Source organism: Mustelus asterias, chromosome 19 (genome assembly GCF_964213995.1).
Source record: "Mustelus asterias chromosome 19, sMusAst1.hap1.1, whole genome shotgun sequence".
Lineage (NCBI taxonomy): Eukaryota > Metazoa > Chordata > Chondrichthyes > Carcharhiniformes > Triakidae > Mustelus > Mustelus asterias.
The window spans coordinates 80,224,426-80,252,397 of record NC_135819.1 but is presented as its reverse complement, the minus strand read 5'-3'; the positions used below and the strand labels follow the sequence as shown (position 1 = coordinate 80,252,397).

The following is a 27,972-nucleotide window of genomic DNA, read 5'->3' as shown; positions in this document are numbered from 1 at the left end:
TGTGCCACCATGCCGCCCCCTTGTGCGGAAAGTCTAAAACAAAGGTACATAATTAGCTGTGAAGGCCTTTTTCTGAGAGTCCCCAAGGCTGTGAAAGGTGTAACAGAACTGTAAGCTTTCTTTTAAATGCTAATGCATTGATCCACTAGATTTCACGCATACTCGGGGTAGTTCATGAGTCAAGAGAGCAAATTATGTTTGGTTTATTAATTTTGGTTGCAGCGAGACTCTACTGCAGAGCAGAAGCTTATCCAGTATTATCCAACAGGCAGACAACAGTCAGTTTGCTGTTTTCTCCTCCTCTGTCTAAAAGAGCACAAGATGGGGGGAGAGGATTTCTTGGCCTTGTGAGATTGTGCCAACTTAAGTTAACCTTTTGACAGAGGTGGCAGACCCTGGACGTTCAAACACACACTTTATTAATGAGGAGGACCCACCATCAGTGGTGCTATTCGACGAGGTCCTGTGTAACTGTCAGACACATCTTTCAAAAATAAAAGGGGAGGAAAGGAAGAGAAATGTATTAGGAATAGAAACAACAAGACTGTTGTTAAAGATTTCTCACAAGTACAGACCCACTGGAGGTCAGCTGTCTGCTTCTTTATGCCAGCAAATGACGTGGAACCCAGGAGAGGAGACCAAAAAAAACAAGAGCATTTATCACAAGTGGAGAAATGTCAGCTATATACAGTATGCACAGGAGATATCAAAAGCAGATATTTTTGAGTACATTTACAACATTGAGTTCCATTCAGATACTGCATCTACTCCCAAGGTGGGACAGCATGAACAGGGAAGTATTTACACCAGTAACTTAACAAAATCAAAACACGAGGAGAACAACGTTCTTGTTGAATTGAAAGAACAAAAGATTTACATTATAGCATTTAAGAAGTCTCACAACACCAGGTTGAAGTCCAACAGGTTTATTTGGAATCACGAGCTTTCAAAGCGCTGCTCCATCAAGTGAGTTGAGAAGTAGAGTTAGGTTTCAAACACATCATATATAGACAAGAAGATCGCGCACATCGACACAGACATCAAGTTTCTACAAAGATGCAAGAAAGTAGACAAGATCCCGAAGAACTTTTGTCTATATGCCGTCAAATCTACCTCTCCACTCACCTGATGAAGGAGCAGCGCTTCAAAAGATGATTCCAAATAAACCTGTTGGACTTTAACCTGTTGTGAGGCTTCTTAATGTGTCCACCCCAGTCCAACGCCGGCATCTCCACATCATGTATAGCATTAAAGACAGACATTCGGGATGACGTGGCATAATAGCAACTTTAAGAATTTTTAAAACACCAATTTATACTTAAAAGTGTACCGTCTGCATCCAAAGGCTATTTGAGTGTAATGGAACTAGTAAACAAGACTGCTGCTCCACAATTATGGGTTGATAGTGGCTTCAATTACCAAAGAAAATGCAACCATTTGCTGTTCACGGAAAACAGAGAGTATCTGGGCAAAAACACACGATGCAATTTCCATGGACCCATAGCCTGAGAGCATCAGAATGAGAAATAGCTGAAACAACATTTAGTTCCGAACTCGGATTTCAATAATTTACAGGTGACTGTCAAAACCAAAAGGAGGAACGATGGAAAATATTTAATAACTATATATCTTGTTCTAAAAAAGTGTTATGTAAATATAATCCCGAATTCAAAGTGCTTTTCCAAAAGACTCAGCAGAGTTCTGTTCACAAGACTTTAATTCTCAAAAAAAAAATGGGTTTGAATTACCAGAAGAGTAATTAAAGACAATTGGATGCAGATGCTTATAAGTTATTTAATACTAAACAAACACGACTGTGGGGGTCACACAGCTTTAATGCTTGCTGCTTTTCTGAAGAAGAAAATCTTATTGATGTGTAAAATACTTGCGCAGACATACATATTCTTCTTTACAGTTCCCAATAGGTCCGAGTCTTGCAGTCCCATCCAGGAATAATATAGAAAATGTCCCATTCAAGTGTTGCATTGGTTAGAGGGCATTGTATTCCACACACTTTGATGGGTCTGTTGAAAAATGCTTTTGGCAGATGGTCATCAACCGCTTCAACCCCTAGAAGGATAGCAATAAGGGAAACATAAATCCGGGCAATGGCTTTGGAGCAACACAATGACACAGTGGTTAGCACTGCTGTCTCACAGCGCCAGGGACCCGGGTTCGATTCCCAACTTGGGTCACCGTCTGTGTGGAGTTTGCACATTTTCCCGTGTCTGTGTGGGTTTCCTCCGGTTTCCTCCCTCTGTCCGAAAGACATGCTGGTTAGATGTATTGGCCATGCTGAATTCTCCCTCAGTGCATCCGAACAGGCGCCAGAGTGTGGCAACTAGGGGAATTTCACAGTAACTTCATTGCAGTGTGAATGCAAGCCGACTTGGACTAATAAATAAATAAAAACTTTTGGTGAATTAATGTAAATTTAAGTTTATTTATTCGTGTCACAGGTAAGTTTACATTAACACTGCAATGAAGTTACTGTGAAAATCCCCTAGTCGCCACACTCCGGCTCCTATTCGGGTACAGAAGGAGAATTTAGCATGGCCAATGCACCTAACCAGCAAGTCTTTCGGACTGAAGGGGGAAACCGGAGCACCCAGAGAACGCTGCACCACGCAGACACAGTGGAGAACATGCAGGCTCCGCACAGACAGTGATCCAAGCCAGGAATCGAACCCAGGTCCCTAGCGCTGAGAGGCAGCAGTGCTAACCACTGTGTCACCGTGCTGCCTAATGTATTCTGAAGGACTAAGTGTTGTCTTGAATGAAAAGCTTTCAATTTCTCAAAGAGCTTGGTCCATGTACTGCCCAATTAAGTTATTCACAGTCCAATTTATAGCACCTAATGATTTAACCTCACTTACTTGCAAATGCCTTTGTAAAGTATAACATCAGGGAGATTCCGTACCCAAGTATAAACACAATTTTAGGTTTCAGGCAAGCGTTCATTTCAGACATATGAAAATCGTAATCTGGTGCCCCTTCAACCATCTGTAATAAGGTCTTTCAATGGACTTATTGTATCTGTAATTGCCGAGCAATTGTTTTCAACAATGTGTTTCTACTTTTCACAAGCTGTTCACAATCAAACTGAATACCCCAAAATTAAGCTAAATGTTCCATATTACTTTCCACTTAATTTCATCATAGGTTGTCAAATGCTATGTGAAATATTAGATTTATTGCTTATCATTTCCAGAGTGTATCAATTGCTTTAAAGTAACATTAGCTGATCTCTGGTGTTGTTGCTCAAGAGGAGGTTAAGCTTTAGGAGTGGAGTTATTGATCTAACCCGGCATGTCCCTCCCAGATCACTGCTAAACGCTCGCCGCGGCCAAATCAGGATAATTGTGCCTGCTTGTAAATTGCTGGGGCAAATCAGAAGGCAACTGAGCCGATTGTAAATTACCAACTCCAGTCAAGAAACCTGCATTGTGAAATACCTGCCCGTTTTGCTAAAAAAGAAAGGGGGTTTTGCATCTGTGGTAAGTTTTAGAGTGCTACTAGATAAGGTTTTTTTTTAAAAGTTTATTTATTAATCACAAGTAAGGCTTACATTAACACTGCAATGAAGTTATTGAAATTCCCCTAGTCGCCACACTCCGGCATCTGTTCGGGTCAATGCACCTAACCAGCACGTCTTTCAGACTGTGGGAGGAAACCGGAGCACCCGTAGGAAACCCACGCAGACACGGGGAGAATATGCAAACTCCACACAGGCAGTGACCCAAGCCGGGAATCGAACCCGGGTCCCTGGCACTGTAAGGCAGCAGTGCTAACCACTGTGCCACAACACATACTACAATAGTTGATCTCTTGAATCAGCACGAATTTATAAGAGTTGATTTTCCTCTACTAGTACCCAGCAGGTATTGCACACTGGAAGTGTGTTTTGCTCAACAGGTGAAACTAACCAATATATTTTCCTTTCCCCCACAAGGCCGTATACACAAGAGGAAAGTGAAATGTGGTGAGGAAACCAAAATCCCAACAACATAGTAAAAGCCTAAGGATTACAAAGTACATTTCACAGCTCAGTATATATATTTTAATTAAGGATTTAACAGACAAACCTGAATGTATTTCCGCTGCGTTTCGTCATTCAAAACATGTGCCACGTGTTTGGAAAAAATCTTTTCACGACCTGTACGTGCATGGATACCGACCATGGTCACTCCAATAGGCCATGGGGCATTGCCAATGGCCATCTGAAGGTAAGCATCATTTGCCTATGGAGAGGACAGATGCTTTATATAAAAATCGATACTGAACAATATTGAGAACTTCAGCGACATAATGCAAGGGTTAACCAGTTAACGATCCATTAACTTTATCAAATAAAACTTGCATTTAGTAATGGTTAAATGGCCAAGTGATGCAGAATACTGTTGTATTAACTCTGGTTCAACAGTGACAAGTTAAGTTTTGTACTTGTGCAAGAGACAGAATTCCAGCACTGCCTGGGACAGATTTTCTTTCCACAGAATGAAGTTCCATAGCTGGCATGTTATACCATGCTTTTGGATTGATATGTTGTGCGGTTTGCTACCTGCCTCCGATAGGTTTCCTTCACCTTCACAGGCAGTATAATCGATGGTAGGCCTTGTAGAAAGATAATAGCTCAATCTCAGATCAAAAATGTTTGTTGGGGACAGAAACTGCCACATCCACTGGACCGGGGAGAAGAGATTCTCCGCAGCTTCCCAATAAAGGTTACAATGCACCATCATTGGGCAAATACGACTCTCAAGGATCTTGGGTGTCAGTGTGAATTCCACGGTCGTCAAAGGCTCTTGTCCTTGGGCGATGCTCGCGGATCGGATATGATGTTGTATCTCCGCATCGACGTCAGCCTTAGTTGAGAGGTAGCTCCCCGATTAGGGGAAATGCTCCACATTTGGGAGGGTTTCTCCACTGATCTTGATGGAGGAAGACCTTTGCTCAGAAGAGACCTATTTGAAGGAACCTGATTGAAGGGACACAATTCTTCGAGGACACCTGATGGCAAGAGGAGGCTCAGAAAAGGAGTCTGAGAAAGGAATCCCAGCGATCTAGAGTCTAAGGACCAAACCCACCGCCCGGAAACACCTACCAAATGTGTGGTCGAAGATGCAGCCCTGGGTTTGGGCTCATCAGCCACGCGATTGGGCTCATCAGCCACGCAAGGACCCACAGAACACATGACCAGTGACATGGAGTTTCCTGGAGTTTACACTAGCGAGTAATTGCCGAAGAAGACAACTCACTAAATGTGACAAGTAAGGTTTCCGACAGATTAATCCTTTCATACCAGCTTATTCCATCATGATCATCACTGGTTTCCCCAGTACAGGGTGCATGGGAAATTACACCAAGGAACTCAAGTTTATAAAATCAAGGAGACTTTTATTCTTTATAGAATGGAGGTGGGCTGGCAACATCACAGCCCATTCTTCCTGATGGAACTACTGACTTGATCTTCTCTGCAGCAGAGATAACACACCACTGATCTGTCCGCCACTGAATTGCTTCTGGAACAGGCTTGCGATGATTCAGTTGCTGCTTTAAGAGTTAATCAGTGATTGATGCACTTCCATTCTTAGGGACAGAAGTCCTGAGTTTGTCTTTGCGTGGTACTGAAAAATAATCCCTGGTACCGAAAAATAATCCCTGCGTATTTCCTCTTTTTAAAGAAAGATTCAGACATTATGTAGACCAGCAGTGAAAAAAAACTAAAGGACTTTTAACCTGTCCTGAAGATTGAACTTAAACAAAAGGCCACACACATCGAAATATTAATATTTGAGCACATCTGAACAGTTTCAATCACATCACAATTGTGTAAATAAACAATAGATTAGAGTATAAATGACAAAATAGAGACATTTTAGCACGATATAATCAGTGTTCCAATTAGGCCAAATGTTCTTGTATAATTGCAAATATCACTTGTATAAGACAATTTAGATCACTGTAAATGTCACATGTATAAGACAATTTAGATCACTGTAAATGTCACATGTATAAGATCTGTATGTGTTCTATATTATAAATGCATAAGAAATAAGGTATTCTGACAATCTATTCTAGTTTATCCAATTATTTAGATTGATGGCTTGAATTTGCAGGAGCCAGCTTAATTGCCCTCAATGGGATTGTGTTTAAAAAAGGTTCCACTAACGTGCTCCAATTCTGGGAGCTGAAGAATTAAAATGTGTATTTAATTGTGTTTAATCCTGTGCCGTCTAGTCTATTTCAGGATTGTATACTATCTGCCATTGCAGACAAGAATCAGCATGCCCAGGCCTCACTGTTCCCTCCAATCTTAACTGCTAACTTGAAGTAATTCCAGTTGATACCCATTGTAGGTGAATATACTGGAGGAAACAGGAATTCCTGCCCACTGTATGCAGAGACCAGATTCAATTCAAGCAACTTAGATAGGTAGGGAAGATAAGTGAAGGAAGCTGAAATGGTAGGAAAGGGGATAAAATGGCTGGCAGCGATGGGGGGGGAAATGAAGAGGAGGAAGAATGAGAAATGAAGGGAAAAGAGGAGGGGGGAAATTAAGAGGGACAAGGAAGACGTTAAAAGCAGTAGCAGGGCTTTGTGGGGGATCAAAAACATAGTTCTATTAGAAACAACAACAGAAAAATGCTGAAAGATCTCAGCAGGTCTGACAGCATCTCTGGAGAGAGAATAGAGTTAACGATTCGAGTGTAGATGACCCTTCATCAGAGCTGCTGTTGTCTGATAAAGGGTCATTCAGACTCGAAACATTGGCTCTATTCTCTCTCCACAGACTTGCTGAGATTTTCCAGCATTTTTCTGTTTTGCAGATTCCAGCATCCGCAGTATTTTGCATTTATTCTATTAGAAACAACCTTGGTTTTGATCCAAGTAGTGAACAGTTGAGCAACACATGAAGGTTATAGTTCTCTATTTAAGTATTGCTCCCTTGGGCCCCAACTTCAGATTTAAATCCACCTTTAAATTCCTTATTTACCCCAAATTGAGAGACTTCTATACATGCCTCTGATCAGAACACATTAGTATTTATGTAATTTTGTTAGCAAAAGTTTGGTATATTCATCAAAGCCTACATTATTCAGACAGGACATAAGTGACTTTTTTTGTTTTGAACAATATAATGAAAGATGTTTAATATCAGTATTTACCTTAACATATTCTCTTTGCAACATGAATTTGATAATATCAGTTATGGACTCTTTAATGTCCTGGGACAAGGTCTGTGGAGGAAAAAAAAAACAATTTTATTTCAATTTCATTGCAATGTATTGTATTTTGTAAAATTATAAGTTTGGTAACGCTAACCCAAGTCTCAAACTGCCAACCAAATCATACAATCAAAAACAATCTATGGAAGGCCATTGCAAAACATATCAAAAGTAGAACACATAGAGAATAAGTAATTATTTCCAAATGTTACAATCAAAAGCCATTATGGGCATTAAAATTTTCAATTTAATAAAATTAAATTTACGTTAAATTTAAAGCATTCACATCTCCAGAGTTGGGGGTGTTTAAATAAAAAACTCTTGCTGTTAAGCCAATGTTAAACCAATTAATTCCAAATTATTTTACCAAAAGTTTCCTTTTCTGTGCACCAATCATGGATCACAGGACCCCGCAGAAAAGCTCAACCGGAAATAAGAAAAGTGACTCGGGCAATTTCAAAACTTTTACCTTTTTTCGAAGTTTCCTGAAGAGAGGTTTCAGGTAGGATTCAGTCTGCTTGTGGGTGGCTCCAGCAAGTTTACCCTGTACACTGCACTTTAAATAATCCTCTCTGGCATTCAGGTCTTTTGCCCAAACATCGAGAAGAAACTATAGAAGGGAAATAATAAAAAATAGGTAAGATGACCTTACGGAAGAAGTTGGATTAAAATAATTCTATAATTTTAGGGCACAACCTCAGGCTAAAGGGACTATCCTTTAAAACAGAGATGAGGAGGAATTTCTTCAGCCAGAGAGTGGTGAATCTGTGGAACTCTTTGCCGCAGAAGGCTGTGGAGGCCAGGTCATTGAGTGTCTTTAAGACAGAGATAGATAGGTTCTTGATTAATAAGGGGATCAGGGGTTATGGAGAAAAGGCAGGAGAATGGGGATGAGAAAAAAATCAGCCATGATTGAATGGAGGAGCAGACGCGATGGGCCGAGTGGACTAGTTAGAAACATAGAAAACTACAGCACAAAATAGGCCCTTCGGCCCCACAAGTTGTGCCAAACATATCCCTACCTTTTAGGCCTACCTATAACCTTCCATCCTATTAAGTCCCATGTACTCATCCAGGAGTCTCTTAAAAGACCCTATTGAGTTTGCCTCCACCACCACTGACGGCAGCCGATTCCACTCGCCCACCACCTTCTGTGTGAAAAACTTCCCCCTAACATTTCCCCTGTACCTACCCCCCAGCACCTTAAACCTGTGTCCTCTCGTAGCAGCCATTTCCACCCTGGGAAAAAGCCTCTGACAATCCACCCGATCTATGCCTCTCAACATCTTATACACGTCTATTAGGTTCTGCATAGTTCTGCTCCTATGTCTTATGGTCTTATTTTATCTTCGCGTAATGAAAGATTTCAACGCTCTAAACCAAAGTGTGGAAAAAAAAATACAACACTCAAAGAAGAAAAAAATACTTATTTTTTGGCCAAGTATTAGGAAACCTAAATAAATAATAGGCCAGCTGGAAGTGCAATAGAATCAGGTTTCACAAGTCAGGGTCCATTCTTAGAAAGATTACAAGATCAAAAAACTATTTCAGGATTGAAGATTGTTTCTATTTAATGACAAACTCATGCGTAAAGCAATTTTTCTTGCATGCGGCAAAAATATTCGAAAGGTTTGCTTAAAACTTTTTGTTCCATCTCTGAACAGAGACTTGAAATATTTCAAATGCATTTCAGGGTTATTATAATTATTAAAAGGCACATGATCTCCAATTCAATTTTTATTTTATAGCTGCATTACTTAAAGCCTACATGAAGCCACAGTTGCATTTATATACTGTTTTCCTCATTTAAATATCTCAGGGAGCTTTACACACCAAATTATTTTCCCTCATTGGGAATCAGTGACTATGCTAGCCCATCAAACCTCTTCAATCTGCTTTAAAAACAGTATTTGTCGGCAAGATTATCTTTCAATCCCAATTTCACATCATTTATCCAAATTCCTTAATATTGTTACAGAAAAGGTTTGTTGCGAGATCGGTCTTGTTTCAAATCATAAAAGACATTTTAAAATAATATTTCCTCATAACACTTTAGGAATGAGTTGTTATTTAACTCAAAGCAAATTGGCAGAGCACTGGTAAAGTCACAGACTGCTGTTTCTAAGACAGCTGTTTTTGGGATCTTACTATGTGCAAATTGGCTGATGTGTTTCCTATATTACAACATTGACTGCGCTTCAAAAATATTTTATTGGCTGTCATGCACTGGAATTGCTTGCGGCCATGAAAAGTGTTATTAAGGAATAGTCTTCCTTTTTCTCAACAATCAGTGTAATTCGTTAACTCATTTAAGATGCTCTGAGTAGAGAGCCAGCAGGGGCACAACGGGCCAAATGGCCCCATTCTGTGCTGTAACTATTCTGATTTTCTGAGAAAATCCTCACCGCGTCTGGGTGAAGCAATTTGATGAACCCAATCTGGAGTGTCTGCCAAGAACATATCCCTGTGGAACACAGGAATTAGGAGCAGAAGGAGGCAAATTCAGCCCTTCGAGCCTGCTTTGCCATTCAATCAGATCATGGCTGATCTCTCCCTCAAATCCACCTCTCCACCTGTTCCCCATATCCCCTTATCAATTTTTAAAATTAGAAATATATCTATCTCCTTCTTGAAACCATTCAGCAATTCAGGCTCCACCGCGCGATGGGGCAGCGAGTTCCACAAATTCACCACCCCCTGCGAAAAGTAGTTCCTCCTCATCTCAGTTTTAAATCTACCGCCTCTCAGCCTATACCTGTAATTAAGATGTTAACTGGTGAACCCCGAATGGGAAGGAGTCAGAGGGACCATCCTTCCACTTGAAGTAAATGCAGCAAATGTAGGAGAGAAGGCTCCGGATCAGATTTTAAAGTCTTAGCCAGAGGCTTGAAGCTGAGATGCAGGAGGTCAGCTTTCATAGTTAGGAGCTGCGTGGAAAAGGTGGTGCCAAAGCCACATCACTTAGCTGGTTAGGTCTGGGGAGGGAACTTGGTTGAAAAAAGGGAAACTAATTCATATTCATCTCAACTCCACAGCCTGTTGAGATATAATGCCAACCAATTTAAGCAAGATTGCTATTGGGGATTATCATTGAGTATTTTATATATTTTTCTTGTTCTGTGTTCAGTTAGATTCATGTGAGGTTTGACTGCAACTGTTGCCCCGTAAATTAATTTGCTTTCAGTAAAACAAAACAGCTTAAGGAATTGCATCCAGCCTCATCCCACTCTGCCTTCAGAAAGCCTGGAAAAATGCATGTGAAAGCACAAGTGAAGGACAACATTCGAGTACAGATCATAAGTGGGTACCCATTCCTCCACCCTGGATTATGCTAATGTACTGTGCATTATCGAATTATACAATCATATTCATGAACACATGATGCTCAGACTACTTATAGCTGTGGCCACCATGGGTGGCACGGTGGCACAGTGGTTAGCACTGCTGCCCCACAGCGCCAGGGACCCGGGTTCGATTCCCGGCTTGGGTGACTGTCTGTGTGGAGTATGCACATTCTCTCCGTGTCTGCATGGGTTTCCTCTGGGTGCTCCGGTTTCCTCCCACACTCTAAAGATGTGCGGGTTAGGTGGATTGGCTATGCTAAAATTCACCCTCAGTGTACCCGAACAGGCGTCCGAGTGTGGCGACTGGGTGATTTTGACAGTAACTTCATTGCAATGTTAGTGTAAGCCTACTTGTGACACTAATAAATAAACGTAAACTTTGCTTTACAAAGAGGATTTATCTAAGGCAGATTCAAAACTTGTAACAGCAGCAAAATTCATCCAGATGTTAAAGGGATAACGAAGATTATTGGGTTGTGAGAAGATAGCAATGATAACTTGGGATTGGGAGAGAAAGGCAGCTGATTATTGTATCAAAGAATCTAACTATTCTGCTGGGATGAACCTTTGATCAGAAAGCCAGTCAGACAATTTTAGTGCCAAACAGGCCCAGAATGTGAGATTGTGAAACATACCCTCCCCAAATTATTGTCTTTGATAATGTCAGTAGTGGACTTTATAAAGAGGAGCAACATAGAAGGCGATCAATGATAGGTCCATCAACTGCTGAATATAGAAGTTTGTTCCCCTGGTGACTGTATTAAAAACTTGACCGTAATTTGTATGTACACCTACTCACCCGCACAGATGGAGCGCTGATATATACAACCACAGATAAGCTTGTGCCTTGAGATTTGAAAGTTTCCAAAGAAAACTGCAGTGCCATCATTGTGGGTTGGGGAGGGGGTGGGTGAAAGAGTATAATTTCACCGTGCAAAATTACATAGGTATAAATAATTGGGGAATATAGCAAGTTATTTATAATTCTTCAGAATCAATAATTCTAGGGAGGGGGTAGATGACCAAGCCCTCTTTTTAATAAAAGTATGCTCATCAAGGCAAGGAATATTGGTGGTCAGGAATGGAACACATCCCATTTCATACACCCACTGGCAGCACCAAGCGGCCTAGACCAGGTGGAGCATGCTAGATGCAGGTTAAACTCCTTCTATTCTCCCTCGCAACATGCATCTAAAGAACGCCTTCAATCCCACAAGTGTGAAATGTTTGTGTTCCAACCCAGCTATTGTGTGGACTGTCAATTTAACTCTGCAATAGCCGGTACTGTGGGCAGTCTTGTGCTGTAGGCTCATGTGCAATAGGAATTGGATTATGACTGTCCAGGTAGATCACACAGGACGCTTACAGCCACCAAGAAGGTAATGCTTTCATCCCAATAGACTAGTCTGCTGGACTAACTGGTTAAATGTGCGTAGCTCACGATACCATTTTGTCATAAAGAAGCATTCTTTGAAAATATTACCAATATTTGTCGTATTACCCTTAGAACTTTGGTTATCGTGTCCATGTCTTTATAGTCATCACCCTGTCCCAAGGACTCACCCAAGGCCTGTATTAGAAAAAGTAAAATGTTAGTTGTAATTTGTAGGAGTATTGTGAACTAACCAATTAACAGCAGTAAATACAAAAGTTACTGTGACATTATAATTGAAATTATGTTTTTTTTAAAAAAAAAACTCTTCTACACTGTCACGTGACATTGTGCAAAACACAATGGGTGGGATGTTCCTGTCCCACCCACCACGGGAATCGCAGTGGGTGGGTCACGGACCATGCAAAGGTCCGTTGACCTTGGACGGGATTTTCCGACCTTGGGGCGAGCGAGGCCGGGAAAACCCGCAGTATGAATACTGGAAATCTGAAACAAAAACAAAGGGCTAGAAAAACCCAGCGGGTCTGGCAGCATCTGTGGAGAGAAACAGAGTTAACGTTGAGTCCATACAACTCTTCTTCAGAACCTGGTATGTAATAAATTTCAACTGTTTTGCATTGAAACAAAATTTCTCACCAGAAATGGCATTTTAACTTTAAAATGATAGTTTCTAGTTACTAATAGCTTAAAAATAAGCAATACTCAGAAGAAGCCCTACAGCGCAGAAGGTCATTCAGCCCATCGGGTCTATACCAACTACAATCCCACCCAGGCCCTATCCCCTGCTAATCCCTCTAGTATAATGTGGAGTTGCCAGCGTTGGACTGGGATAGGCACAGTAAGTAGTCTCACAACAACAGGCTAAAGTCCAACAGGATAATTTGGTAGCACGAGCTTTTGGAGCAGCGCTCCGAAAGCTCGTGCTACCAAATAAACCTGTTGGACTTTAACCTGGTGTTTTGAGACTACTTACTGTCCCTCTAACATACACATCCCAGGACACTAAGGGACGATTTAGCATGGCCAATCAACCTAACCTGCATATCTTTGGACTGAAACTGGAGCACCCGGAGGAAATCCATGCAAACACAAGGAGAATGTGCAAACTCCACACAGTCACACAAGCTGGGAATCGAACCCAGGTCCCTGGTGCTGTGAGGCAGCAATGCTAACCACTGTGCCACCGTGCTGCCTGTTTTCTTTGAGACAACTGTTCAGTCACAGTATAATTTTGTCTTTTAAAAAGCATTTAGACAGTTACATAGGTACGATGGGTATAGAGGGATATGGGCCAAACACGGACAATTGGGACTAGCTGAGGGGTTAAAATAAAAAGGTGTGGCATGGACCATGGACAAGTTGGGCCAAAGGGCCTGTTTCCATGCTGTAAACCTCTATGACTCTATAAAGGTTGTCTCAAAGAAAAGAAGAAGAATGGCTAGAAACGCTTGATTGCCCAAAGAGCAGAATTTGGTTAAAAGCATCAACAAGAGCTGATAGAACTCAGAAATATCAATCCTTATCATTCAATCTAACAGTGTGAAGCTTGACCATGTCCAAAAAGGTATTAGCATTGCTTCCTGCTGTGTGGAAGGCTAACTGAGATGGTGCACGCTGGGGTTCTAAAGGATGAGATTAAAGACAAGGCAGCTGCCTAGCAAGGGCTGAAAGTTGGTGAAACTTTATCTCAAACATCAGATGCTGTTTATACAGCATCAGCCAGTTTGAACAATGATGAAGAGCGGGAGAAAGGAAAGGTACCAGCTGCCTTTTTCACTCCAGTAAAGTATGAAGAGGGGGCAGTACATGGGGCAGATCTGAAGAATACCAAGAAGGATCTCCACAGAGAATTAACTCAAATATCCCAAGCAGAAAATTCAACTATTCTGAGCTTTAATTTTTATTTCTAACTAAGGTTGTAATCATCTCTATCTGTATAACCACTGGTGTTTTAAAATGAATAAAACCAATTGTTTAAGATTTTGAATGCCTTGGTGCATCTTACCTCTGGATTACCCTCAAGAGTAGGTAAACAAAATGTAATTCTGACCTCCAATTCCTCAATCGTTGTGTTTTCTTCATGAACTTTAAGGTCATTCTGTCCCTCCTCTTCGCCTTGCTCCTGACCAGCCACAATCTCATTTAAATACTGCTGGTCTATCTTATCCATAGCAGCTTTCAAGTCATTTCTCAAACCCTGTGGGAAATCAAAGAACAAAATCAGAGAGAGCTTTTTCAATAGCAAGAATTCCCAATTTCATTCATCATACAATCACCCAGACCAGCTGGATTTTAGTTTGTGAATAAGTTATAGCAAGTTTAGCTATATCTTTGTATGCTCTGGTTTCAATAATCAATAATTTGGAAAGTTTCCAAATTTACTGTGTCTTGGTAGTGATGCAAGACCAGCTATAAGCTAGTTATCTATTCTGTGAGCCTGGTTTTGAAAATCCCAGTTGACAATGCCAATATTAATAAAAGTAAAGTTTATTTATTAGTCACAAGTAAGGCTTACATTAACACTGCAATGAAGTTACTGTGAAATTCCCCAATTTGCCACACTCCGGCGCCTGTTCTGGTCAGTGCACCTAACCAGCATATCTTTCAGACTGTGGGAGGAAACCAGAGCGCCCGGAGGAAACCCACGCAGACACAAGGAGAACATGCAAACTCCACACAGACAGTGACCCAAGTCAGGAATCGAATCCTGATCCCTGGCACTGTGATGCAGCAGTGCTAACCACTGTGCCACCCACATAATAATAAAAGAGAATGTGTATTTTCCTTTTCATTTCTTTCCTTCCCTATTTGAATTTCCTGGGTCAAGTTTCTGGTTCAGCAATGCAGATAGCGGGTGACCAGCTTATTGGCTTCTAATGATGTCATTTGAGCTGGTCAAAAGAGTCATACAATACAGAAAAGGCCCTTCAGCCCATCGAGTCTGTACCGACAATAACTACCACTAAAGTTGCACTGGCCCCATTTTCCTGCACCCGTCCCATATCCTTGCACGTTATGATATTTCAAGTGCTCATCCAAATTATTTTTAAAGATGTTGGTTTCTGGCCTCCAGTACCTCCAGTGCATTCCAGATTCCCACCATCCTCTGAGTGTAGACCTTTCTTCTCAAATTTCCTCTGAATCTCCTGCTTCCTACCCTAAAACTATGCCCTCGCGTGATTGACCTCTCAACCAAGGGGGACAAGCTGCTTCCTATTCACCCTGTCCATATCCCTAGGAGGCAGAAGGCAGAGATATTCACTGGTCTAATATTCAGGATCCATAAGAAAGTCACACGGATAGATCAAAGTCCAATTGCATTCTTATAACCAATTTTTGCTATTGGATGGTGTGATGCTCACAATAAGCTGATTTTTAAAATTTTGTGGGCCTCCTATCTAAATTTTTCTTGAATACAATTCCAGGTAGGCCATTTTAAGAGATAAATGCTGAGGTTAATGCAATGACCGCCACCCACCCCCTCCCCTTGCACGTAAGCTGTGCTGTTTCACTTTTCATGTGATTCAATGGTCTGAAAAAGCAAACCTAATGGGAAAAAAAATATGGTTAAAATAGACAACAGACCATGAAATAAGGACAATTTGAAAAAGCAGGAACTGCTACTGGGACTTGATGGTTTGAGTTATAAGGAGAGGCTGGATAGACTGGGACTTTTTTCTCTGCAGTATAGACGGCTGAGGGGTGATCTTATAGAGGTCTATAAAATAATGAGGGGCATAGATCAGCTAGATAGTCAATATCTTTTCCCAAAGGTAGGGGAGTCTAAAACTAGAGGGCATAGGTTTAAGATGAGAGAGGAGAGATACAAAAGTGTCCAGAGGGGTAATTGTTTCACACAGAGGGTGGAGAGTGTCTGGAACAAGCTGCCAGAGGTAGTAGTAGAGGCGGGTACAATTTTGTCTTTTAAAAAGCATTTAGGCAGTTACATGGGTACGATGGGTATAGAGGGACATGGGCCAAACACGGGCAATTGGGACTAGCTTAGGGGTTAAAAAAAGGGGCGGCATGGACAAGTTGGGCCGAAGGGCCTGTTTCCATGCTGTAAACCTCTATGACTCTATGAAAGATAAACAGAGAACGGAAAGCTGAAAAAACACACAAGTAAAGTGGAAATAAAGCTTGTGGTTTGTGCTGTCACTAGAAAATGAAACATCAACTTTCTAAACAATTTATACAAGTGCATTTCAGGACAAGCATGTCGCACAACAGCCACTAACATTCTTGCAGGATGTCACTCCCTCCATTTCTGTGACCTTTGTGCTATAGTAGACACAAGGCAGCTAGCCTATCTCCTTAGCTCACTAATTATTCAGATCATGGGTTTTCAAGAGAGAAAAGAGTTTGTAAAATTACGTACTGAGAATTTAATTGTGTGTCAATTTAACCGTCCCTTTGCAGTGCAATAAATTAACACCTCACCATAACTGTGCGTGCTTTAATGTATCAACAGTTCTACTAACTCCAAGTGCCAGGAGACATGCGATATAAAATACCAAAGAAAAACTTTTTTATAAAAAAAGCACACCTTATTAATTTCAGGAGTTAAGATTTCTATTTTGCGAAGACGCTGAAAAGCTTCATAGTCTGTTTCAGCAAACAACCGAATTGGTTCTCCTCTTTCACGTAACCTTCGGATAACCTTGTAAGACAACAAAAAGGTTTGATTTTATCCCAGGAATGCTGCGTTGAAAGACAAATTCACTGATAGACTGTTCTTCGCACATCATCTGAATAAGTGAACAGTTTACATTTGAGCAGTAAGGTGATTTACGCAGACTTTGTCAATCATTTGTTGGACAAAAAAACAAATCGAATACAAAAGCTGTAGCTTCTAACATAGTTCTCAAACCCAAAAGCAGTTGCCTGTTGAAATCACCAGCACATCATACCGGAGTTTTAACTCCCCTGTTGCGACTTCCTCTGAAATAAGCGAGGTAGTGCTATTCTCCGACAGCAGATGGTGATGCACTTGAGCAACGGTTTAAAATTATTTGACACAGTACAACAGCACCATCTACTGCAACCCCATACCAAACATCAGAGTGAAAATTAAGACTAATTTAAAACACTAACAAAGGAAAATCCTACGGCCCAGAATTTGCCACAGGAGAGCGTCACACTGCGTGGCCCCTTACGTTTGCTCCTGCACCCATCATCTCAAAAATATTTTGCTCTGCAAGCTGTCGGAAATGTAAACTGATAACCAGATACTGAGAGCAGAGTATCAGAGACCTTGCTGAACAGTAGGACCAATAGTACAAAGAACAAAGAAAATTACAGCACAGGAACAGGCCATTCGGCCCTCCACGCCTGCACCGACCATGCTGCCCGACTTAACTAAAACCTCCTACCCTTCTGGGGACCATATCACTCTATTCCCATCCTATTCATGTATTTGTCAAGACACCCCTTAAAAGTCACTACAGTATCAGTTTCCACTACCTCCCCTGGCAACGAGTTCCAGGCACCCATTACTCTCTGTGTAAAAAACCTGCCTCGTACATCTCCTTTAAACCTTGCCCTTGGCACCTTAAACCTATGCCCCCTAGTAATTGACTCTTCCACCCTGGGAAAAAGCTTCTGACTATCCACTCTGTCCATGCCTCTCATAATCTTGTAGACTTCTATCAGGTTACTCCTCAACCTCCATCGTTCCAGTGAGAACAAACCAAGTTTCTCCAACCTCTCCTCATAGATAATGCCCTCCATACCAGGCAACATCCTGTAAATCTTTTCTGTACCCTCTCCAAAGCCTCCACATCCTTCTGGTAGTGTGGTGACCAGGATTGAACACTACATTCCAAGTACGGCCTAACTAAGGTTCTATAAAGCTGCAACATGACTTGCCAATTTTTAAACTCAATGCCCCGGCCAATGAAGGCAAGCATGCCGTATGCTTTCTTGACTACCTTCTCCACCTGCGTTGCCACTTTGTGACCTGTGTACCAGTAAGTAGTCTCACAACACCAGGTTAAAGTCCAACAGGTTTATTTGGTAGCACATGTTTCGGAGCGTTGCCCCTTTATCAGGTGAGTGAAAAGTTCAGTTCACAAACAGAGCATATATATACACAAACTCAATTAAAGATAATGGTTGGAATGCGAGTCTTTACAGGTAATCACATCTTTACAGGTGCAGACAATGCGAGTGAAGAGAGGGTTAAGCACAGGTTAAAGAGATGTGTATTGTCTCCAGCCAGGACAGTTAGTGAGATTTTGCAAACCCAGGCAAATCATGGGGGTTACAGTTAACGTGACATGTTCAGCGATTCTGCGTTGTCGTGTGTCGTGAAGGCCGCCTTGGAGAACTTTTACCCGAAGATCAGAGGCTGAATGCCCTTGACTGAAGTGTTCCCCGACAGGAAGGGAACACTCCTGCCTGATGATCGTTGAGCAGTGTCCATTCATCCATTGTCGTAGCGGCTGCATTGGTTTCGCCAATGTACCATGCCTCGGGACATCCTTTCCTGCAGCGTATCAGGTAGACAATGTTGGGTGAGTCACAAAAGTATGTACCTGTCAGGGAACACTTCAGCAGTAAAGGACATTCAGCCTCTGATCTTCGGGTAAGCATTCTCCAAGGCGGCCTTCACAACAATGCAGAATCGCTGAGCAGAAACTGATAGCCAAGTTCCGCACACATGAGGACGGCCTCAACCGGGATCTTGGGTTCATGTCACACTATCTGTAACCCCCACGACATGCCTGAGCTTGCAAAATCTCACTAACTGTCCTGGTTGGAGAAAATACACATCTCTTTAACCTGTGCTTAACCCTCTCTCCACTCACATTGTCTGCATATGTAAAGACTTGATTACCTGTTAAGACTCGCATTCCAACCATTATCCTGTAATTGAGTTTGTGTCTATATATGCCCTATTTGTGAACTGAACTCTTCACTCACCTGGTGAAGGGGCAACGCTCCGAAAGCTCGTGCTACCAAATAAACCTGATGGACTTTATCCTGGTGTTGTGAGACTACTGTGCCTACCCCGGTCCAACGCCGGCAACTCCACATCCTTAACCAGTGACATTTAAGGATTGAGAGATAAACAGAGGCTGGACTGAGGAAGGTGAACTCGAGAGAATGAATTTATTGGCAAATCAGATACAGATTAGGAGAGAACAAAGGACAAAGAAAATGACATTATTACAATCTCCAACAACAAATCACCACATGCAGGAATAAAGCTTTTGTTCGTTCACTTTCTGGGCCAAAGAGGTTGATCAGCAGTCGATCATAGAATCCCTACAGTGCAGAAGGAGACCATTCGGCCCATCGGGTCTGCACCGACCACAATCCCACCAGGCCCTATCCCCGTAACCCCATGCATTTATCTTAGCTAATCCTCCTGACACTAAGGGGCAATTTAGCATGGCCAATCCACCTAACTTGCACATCTTTGGACTGTGGGAGGAAACCGGAGCACCCGGAGGAAACCCACGCAGACACAGGGAATATGTGAAAACTCCACACAGTGACCCAAACCAGGAATCGAACCCGGGTTCCTGGCGCTGTGAGGCAGCAGTGCTAACCACTGTGCCACCGTGTCATCAAAAGGTCATTCATTACTAGGCTCAACTTTTTGTGGAAAGTTTAATGAGCAAATTAAGAAACTTCATGGAACTCATGGGGAGGTTATGGGCAAGATGCTGCTTGGGTGAAGCAGAGCCTCGCTAATCGGCACTGCGCAATTTGTATTGTGATTCATAGGATTTCTCTTTCTTGCTACAAGTTGATGCCAATTTGCACATTGGTCACATTGTGCATTGTTCACAAGCTTTATTTTTTCAGCAAGTCTTGGGCCCATTTATCTGTTCTGAAGCAAAAGGAATACAAAGTTTTAAATAGATTTTACAGGAGGGCAGCATCTTGAAGCATCAAAGGAAGGTGTTTCTTTAACTGGAGAGATGTAGGTTGTTCAAGTCACTGGGCAACTAAAATTCAACTGAGTTGCTATATGGAGGAGTGGCTGGAATTAGCAGTTGTCAATGCACAGTCACTAGTTACTAGTATTAAAAATGGTTTTTGCAGGGACCTGAAAGACGGTGAGATGCTTGCTTTTTTTGCCAACATGACATGATCCAGGTGTAAGCAGAAAATTCAGGACAAGGAGTATTTCATAACCCACGTCATAACTAACGAACTGACTCTTTGTTGTTCTCTCCAGTTTAACTTGCCAACGTATCCAGGGAAAACACATCCATTACCATTTAACAGTATGGATCAAAATACCGTGTTAAAGACCACAGATTCTGAATCCAATTATGATTGAATATTTGAATGGAACGTGGACCTTGATTAAATATTAAGGTTTTGAAAATCTATCACTCAAAGTGAATTATGCATTTTCACAATTTACAAGATTCAGCGTTAACCAAGACTACATTTTACCTCTTGCCTGGAAAGGGTCATTGGTAATTTCTCTTCAGCAAGTTCGAGTTCAAGCACTGGGTTTGAAGAAGAAGCATCTTCTTCACTTGTTTTTGGCTGCATCTGCACATTAACAGTATTTATCAGTAAATCGTTAGTGCAGGAACTAACCTGTAACTACATCATCATACTGGTAACTATATATATATATATATGCATAAATAACTATATATCACACAAATTTCAAGGCACCTCATTTCCCCTTATGAAATACTGCAGAAAGTCAGTTCTTCCAACATAAGCAATAAAAAGCTTACACCTGCCATTTTATAGATTTCTGCAGAGACTAGAATTTTATCTACATCAATCAAAGTGCATTGTTAACATCGCTCTCTATTTGGAACAAACACTAATATTACAGATATGCACCTTCATTAAATTATGGGAAAAGTGAACGGGAAGAACGAACAGAAATTCAAGGGAGAATGTGTAACCACTTGTGAATGAAATTTAATTTGCAGAGCAGCAGGGATACTATATTAATGCACAGACCCACACATTTAACAAACAGGGTGTGGAGCATAAGAGTTAATAACTGTATCGGGGGTGGGAAGAGGAGGTGAAATTTCAATTGCAAAATGGAAGGCATATTGATAAATGAGGCAATCAGAATAAAATATTTGGACGCAATAGCTGACCGCCACAGAAGCTCCTATAGAGCACCAATTGTAAGTGTGGATAAAATGTTAGGTATTAAGTAACAGAGTAAAACATTTCATAGCTGTGATCATGTAAATTAAAAAGATATAAGCAAAAGGAAAAAGATTTGCATTTATATATCGCTTATAACGACCTCAAGATGTCCTACAACACTGCCACAGCCAGCGGACCGTGATCCAATCTGTTTGAATGATGTTGATAGGTGGATGGAGTATTAACCAGGGTTTCACAGGGAAAGTTGTCAGACAACAATGGACTCTGGGCCAAAGATGGAGACATCAGAATAGGCAACCAAAACGTATTCAGAGTACTAGATTCTAAGGAGAAGAGTAATGAGGATATTACAAAGTCTAGAGCCTACACAGCTAAAGACACGGCTGCCAATGGTGTGTGAAGGAAGTGGTGGATGCACAAGGGGCCAGATTTAAACAGCAACTTTCACATCTTTGGGAAATCCCTAAAACATCTTATAGTTAATGAGTTACAACTAAAGCAACATTACTACATGCCTTAAGAATATGTAGAATATGATTGTGTTCTAATGTTCAACATCCAATGCATAGTTTGGCATTTGCCCCACTTTGTCTAGATGGAGAAATGCATTGCTATCATTCAGACAATGCAATTCAAGAGTATATTCAGAATCAACATATGTTACAGATTCTAATCCATATTTCTAAGAAAAATTACAATACATCAGATGGTGAAATTGAAACTGATGAGTTTTGATTTTATACTTTTAAGAGAGTATTTAGGTAGAGGTTTACACCTGAAACATTAGAACAGTGTGTCTTTTCATGTTTAATTACGATACAACTATATAGACTCAAACCCCATCATCCTAATCCCTGAAGCTACAATTTTTTCTTAGAAAAATTTGAGTATTGTACAATTCAAACAGGTTATGAGAGTTAGGGCCCAATGGAATCTTCAGATTATCACCACAATGTATCTGCATTTTATTTTTAAAAATATATCATATGTAAAAACTGGCCCAATACGATTAGTAGGCTAGCATGATTGGAAGGATATGCTGATACAGTTAGATGAAGGAAGGTTGGAGGAGGCTCACTTGGAGCGTAACACTAGTGTGGACCCAGTTAGGACAAATAACCTGTTTCTGTACTCCACACTCAAATTCTTTGTACCCATCTCTAGTAGTAGCAGAAACCATTTCCAAAACTTTTCCATAATATATACATATTTACAGGAAATATCCTCGCGTTCCATGCTACTGACCATGCTGTTCTTCCTTCAGTCCCATGCCTTCATCAACAATACAAAATTGACTTACAAGTTACAAGTTTGACTTACAACAACACCATTAAGCAGGCAAACAACTACATCTGCAATAACCACAGCACTTGCTTTAAACTATACTTTCTATCAACACTGCATTCCGGATGCAGGCACAAGCTTTCCAACTGATTTCATGCACACAAGTGTATCAGTGCTATTTTGCTTAATTGACCAGTATTTTATTCTTTCACGGAATTAGCATAAGAAAAAAAATGCAAAACATGATATACTGCTTTTATTAGTATTAATTTAGTATTGGCTACCAGCTCTGCAGGTAGAAACCTACCAATGACTAAGCATCTACTTACTTTTTAAGAACAATGCAAATATCTTATTATGCAATTTCAATTCTTCAATATTAAAGTTATTCCATCTCAAAATTAAATGTGTTTATTACCAATGTATTCCCCTTTAAACCCCCACTTTAAAAAATCCTACATGGTATTCTATAAATAGAAGATTCCAACCCTGACAATACCACTCTATAACAAAACACAAATGTAGATATGACTATGAGGATCTATAGGGGCTGAGGCTATGTTAAATTTCATGCCAGCTCTTTCTCCCCTATCCTGAATGAGGTACATGCTTGTCCCTTTTCTGACACCAAGAAAACTACAGAGGTAAGCTTGTACCATGCTGATGTACCACATCATTCTACATTGTTTTTAAAATATAAGCCAGCTTTCTGTAATGAAGTACTTTTTAAAACTGTAATTCAATGTGAAACTATTCAATATCCTTTAGGCATACTTGAAATGAATGGGAATTATTCAAACTGATTACAATATTTTTTTAGTTGACGATGGTCAGAACAAATTATTTAATTAGCATTTATCAATATTTTATTTAATTAACTGAAAACAAAAGGCTAGCCATATCTAATAAAACAATGCAAACTTAAAAAAAGCCAAGGCACAAGCTCACGACTTGCACACCATTTGCTGTCATGCACTCAGCTACATGGCTTACCCACAGCCCAAAACAAAAAGAGATAAGGTTTGTTCTTGAACCCATACCTTTGGTGTTGGCTCCTCATTTACAACCTATTGATACAAGTTTCACAGGAAAGGTTTGTTGTTAAATTTACCGGTGAAATCCATTTGATTGCTAGAGTTTCAGAAAAGTAGCATCAGATCGTTGATCTCTAATAATCTCAAAACTAAAATACAAAGTACCTGATAACCACATCTCTCTAAATATGCCTCTTCCTCCTTTTTAGCAAGGTCACTACGTTTGAAGAACTTTTTTGATTCCTGCAGGAACACAAAAATTAGTTACCTCCACTTCTTAGTCATTGCACCTTGAAAACAACAGCTGTGAATACACAGGTTACAGCAGCTTTAAACATGAGTAACAAAACTGAGTGAGATATCAGGTGCATCAAAATAGTGACTGTAACCAATTAAGCTCTGACGAAAGGTTGCTCAGACTCGAAACATTGGCTCTATTCTCTTGGCGCAGATGCTGTCAGACCTGCTGAGATTTTCCAGCATTTTCTGTTTTTGATGACCGTAAATAATGCTTTTTCAGACTCTTACACAAACACAGCTACCAGCATTGGAATAGAGAATTGTAAAGAAAGGATCGACCACAAGCATAACATGGCCTCATTTACAAAGCAGTTAAAGTAATGATTAGATAATAATGAGATACAAGATGTCAAGAGATCAAGTGTTCATTTCAAGCTCTACTTGAACAAGCTCCCAAGTGAAAACAAATAGGGCAGCACAGTGGGTTAGCACTGCTGCCTCACAGCGCCAGGGATCCAGGTTCAATACTGGCCTGAGGTGACTGTGAGTGGCATTTGAATGTTCTCCCCTTGTCTGCGTGGGTGTCCTCCTGGTGCTCTGGTTTCCTCCCACACTCCAAAGATGTGCAGGTTAGGTGGATTGGTCATGCTAAATTGCATTAGGTGTGTAAATTAGGTGGATTAGCAGCATAAATCCGTGGGGGATAGGGCCTGGGTGGGATTGTTGTCAGTGCAGGCTTGATGGGTCAAACTACTTCTGTACTGTAGGGATTCTATGAACTGCAAAATACGAGGTTCACATATTTCCAGCAGCTAGATTTTACTGTGGCTAATCACAGAGCGGCTTCCATTGCTGAGGGTTTCTCAGTGGACTGACAATATCGCTGTGTAAAGGTTGTTTGAAAGCTCCAGCTTCCATGTCCTTGTGGATGCTGCCAGTCAGGGGAGGACATCACTCTGTTTGACCCCACTGCCTAAACTTTCTGACGCAGCTCCACACCAACTCCAACCCCTGGTTATTCAGGACATAGGGAAGCAACGTGGAATTCCCACATTGCATAGTATCAGCACACTTGAGGTTGGAGCAGTCAGCAGCTGCTGTTTATTTATTAGGGCCACAAGTAGGCTTACACTGCAATGAAGTTACTGTGAAAATCCCCTAGTCGCCACACTCTGGTTTCTGTTCGGGTACACTGAGGGAGACTTTAGCATGGCCAATCCACCTAACCAGCACGTCTTTCAGACTGTGGGAGGAAACCAGAGGAAACCCACATAGACACGGGGAGAATGTGCAGACTCCGCACAGACAGCGACCCAAGCCGAGAATTGAACCCGGGTCCCTGGCGCTGTGAGGCAGCGGTGCTAACCACTGTGCCACCCATGCTGTTTCTCTGTTTATTAACAGATAACCATCTTACTGCAATTAAAACTTACTACTTGTTATAGGCCTTCGAATATTAATGAACAATAAACCTTAGCAACATGAATAAACGGCTCCCAATATCCCTACATGACGGGTCACCCAGCCGCCCTCTCTCCACCCTCTCCCCGCGCCCCCTTCACCCCCGCCGCGCCCCCCCTCACCCCCGCCGCGCCCCCCCTCACCCCCGCCGCGCCCCCCCTCACCCCCGCCGCGCCCCCCCTCACCCCCGCCGCGCCCCCCCTCACCCCCGCCGCGCCCCCCCTCACCCCCGCCGCGCCCCCCCTCACCCCCGCCAGCTGCCGCTCCTCCAGCTGCCGCCGTTTCCTGGCGATCTCCGCCCGCAGCTGCTCCATCCCTCCGGCTGCCATTGCCGCTGCGTCATCTCCGGGTCAGAGAGCGCGACCCCGGCCCGGAAACCAGGCGCGTCGCCCTGGCAACAGCGGCCTATCCGGCTCCCCGCAGCGTTCCCCCTGTGCCCAGCCGCAGCCTGAGCATGGTTAGCAGAGTGAGCAATGCAGCTTGTTGTGTGCAGGGACTGTGAGTGTTTATTTCCTATTCTCACTGCCCTGGAGAAGGTGCTGAGCTGCCACCTTCTCAGAGCTGGCTGGTGAGTATTCCTAATCTAATCTAGGAGCTGTTTATAAATAGGTTTCATTACTGCTAGTAATTGTATTAAATATTGGTAGGAATAATAAATAATAGTAGAATATGGCTTAGTAGTGGTTAGCACTGCTGCTTCACAGCGCCAGGGACCCGGGTTCGATGCCCAGCTTGGGTCACTGTCTGTGTGGAGTCTGCACGTTCTCCCCGTGTCTGCGTGGGTTTCCTCCGGGTGCTCCGGTTTCCTCCCAAAGACGTGTTAGTTAGGTGCATTGAAAGGAACAGGCGCCAGAGTGTGGCGACGAGGGAAATTTCACAATAACCTCATTGCAGTGTGAATATAAGCTTTACTTGTGACTAATAAATAAACTTTTAAAAAAACTTTAAAATGTTTATTTTGTTAAGTGGAATGGTCAAGCTGAATTGCCCCTTAGTGTCTGCATAACGTGCAAGAAACAGTACTTTTCACTGTATACTATTACATGTGACAATAATAAATCAAACCAAATCAAAAATGAAAGTTAACGGGGTAAATGTGTAGGGTTACAGGGATAGGGTCTGGGTAAGATGCTCTTTCAGAGATTTTATCCAGCCTCGATGGGCTGAATGATCCCCTTCTGCACTGTACAATAAGGTTTGTTAAAGTTTATTTATTAGTGTCACAAGTATATTAACACTGCAATGCAGTTACTGTGAAAATCCTCTAGTCGCTACACTCCGGCACTTGTTCAGGTACACTGAGGGAGAAAATATTGCATGGCCAATGCATCTAACCAGCACGTCTTTCAGACTTTGGGAGGAAACCCATGCAGACACAGGGAGAACGTGCAGACACCGCACAGACAGTGACCCAAGCCGGGAATTGAACCTGGGTCCCTGGTGCTGTGAGGCAGCAGTGCTAACCACTGTGCCACCCCACCACAAGTGAGGTGTAGGGAGCAAAACTAAAAGCAAAATACTGCAGATGCTGGAATCTGAAACAAACACCGAAAATGCTGGAAAATCTCAGCAGGTATGACAGCATCGGTGGAGAGAGAATAGAGCCAGCGTTTTGAGTCTGGTTGACCCTTTGTGTAGGGAGGTAATATTAGTAAGGCTTATTACAAGTGGTAAGGTTTAATTGCAGTAACATAGTTGGTTATCAGTGAATAAATAGAGAATCCGCAGCTGCAGACTGCTCCAACTTCAAGTGTGCCAATACTGTGCAACATGGGAATTCCAGGATGCTCTCCATGTCCTGGATAACCATTTGTGCAGCAAGTGTTGCCGGTCGCAGCAGCTGAAGCTCCAGGTTTTGGAATTTGAGCGGCAGTTGGCCTCACTGCGGAGCATCCGTGAGAGGTTGAGAGTTTGTTGGATAGCATACAAAGAACAATACAGCACAGGAACAGGCCCTTCGGCCCTCCAAGCCCGTGCCGCTCCCTGGTCCAAACTAGACCATTCTTTTGTATCCCTCCATTCCCACTCCGTTCATGTGGCTGTCTAGATAAGTCTTAAACGTTCCCAGTGTGCCCACCTCCACCACCTTGCCTGGCAGCGCATTCCAGGCCCCCACCACCCTCTGTGTAAAATATGTCCTTCTGATATCCGTGTTAAACCTCCCCCCCTTCACCTTAAACCTATGACCCCTCGTGAACGTCACCACCGACCTGGAAAAAAGCTTCCCACCGTTCACCCTATCTATGCCTTTCATAATTTTATACACCTCTATTAGGTCTCCCCTCATCCTCCGTCTTTCCAGTGAGAACAACCCCAGTTTACCCAATCTCTCCTCATAACTAAGCCCCTTCATACCAGGCAACATCCTGGTAAACCTCCTCTGCACTCTCTCTAAAGCCTCCACGTCCTTCTGGTAGTGTGGCGACCAGAACTGGACGCAGTATTCCAAATGCGGCCCAACCAACGTTCTATACATCTGCAACATCAGACCCCAACTTTTATACTCTATGCCCCGTCCTATAAAGGCCAGCATGTCATATGCCTTCTTCACCACCTTCTCCACCTGTGACGTCACCTTCAAGGATCTGTGGACTTGCACACCCAGGTCCCTCTGCGTATCTACACCCTTTATGGTTCTGCCATTTATCGTATAGCTCCCCCTACATTAACTCTACCAAAATGCATCACTTCACATTTATCTGGATTGAACTCCATCTACCATTTCTTTGCCCAAATTTCCAGCCTATCTATATCCATCTGTAGCCTCTGACAATGTTCCTCACTATCCGCAAGTCCAGCCAATTTCGTGTCGTCTGCAAACTTACTGATTACCCCAGTTACACCTTCTTCCAGATCGTTTATATAAATCACAAACAGCA

General features: G+C 42.1%; 2 protein-coding genes across 6 annotated transcripts in view; one reads left to right on the top strand and one right to left on the bottom strand.

Moving 5' to 3' along the window:
* Positions 1–398: 398 nt before the first annotated feature.
* On the bottom strand, positions 399–25,443 carry prpf18 (PRP18 pre-mRNA processing factor 18 homolog (yeast)). 2 transcript variants are annotated; one of them, XM_078235977.1, is made up of 11 exons: positions 25,342–25,443; positions 23,558–23,635; positions 23,399–23,425; positions 20,382–20,483; positions 16,513–16,626; positions 14,017–14,163; positions 12,075–12,143; positions 7,699–7,839; positions 7,170–7,241; positions 4,086–4,241; positions 399–2,070 (listed from the first exon to the last, which is right to left on the bottom strand). In XM_078235977.1, exons 1-11 carry the CDS (start codon positions 25,420–25,422, stop codon positions 1,990–1,992), a joined length of 1,068 nt encoding a protein of 355 aa, XP_078092103.1. In that variant the 5' UTR covers positions 25,423–25,443; the 3' UTR covers positions 399–1,989. The 2 variants fall into 2 exon arrangements, with proteins under 2 accessions (XP_078092103.1, XP_078092104.1); XM_078235978.1 differs by lacking the exon at positions 23,399–23,425 and having other exon boundaries at positions 25,342–25,439.
* Positions 25,444–25,462: 19 nt separating this feature from the next.
* bend7 (BEN domain containing 7) overlaps positions 25,463–27,972 on the top strand; it is a 44,167-nt gene continuing 41,657 nt past the window's right edge. Inside the window, exon 1 of one of the 4 annotated variants that reach the window (XM_078235971.1) lies at positions 25,463–25,661. Coding sequence is in view for 1 of the 4 variants with exons in the window: in XM_078235970.1 (XP_078092096.1) it covers positions 25,548–25,550 (3 nt within the window). In the remaining 3 variants the exon portion in view is untranslated. The remainder of the gene's footprint in view (positions 25,662–27,972) is intronic. The other 3 variants (XM_078235972.1, XM_078235974.1, XM_078235970.1) reach the window with 3 other exon arrangements.

Excerpts from the sequence above, each read along its gene's own strand:
- prpf18 (XM_078235977.1), bottom strand. The coding sequence starts at position 25,422 with ATGGCAGCCGGAGGGATGGAGCAGCTGCGGGCGGAGATCGCCAGGAAA. Across the intron at positions 16,627-20,381 it reads TGACCCTTTCCAGGCAAGAG|GTTATCCGAAGGTTACGTGA; the intron begins GTAAAATGTAGT and ends TTGTCTTACAAG. Across the intron at positions 2,071-4,085 it reads CGCAGCGGAAATACATTCAG|GGGTTGAAGCGGTTGATGAC; the intron begins GTTTGTCTGTTA and ends CTATCCTTCTAG.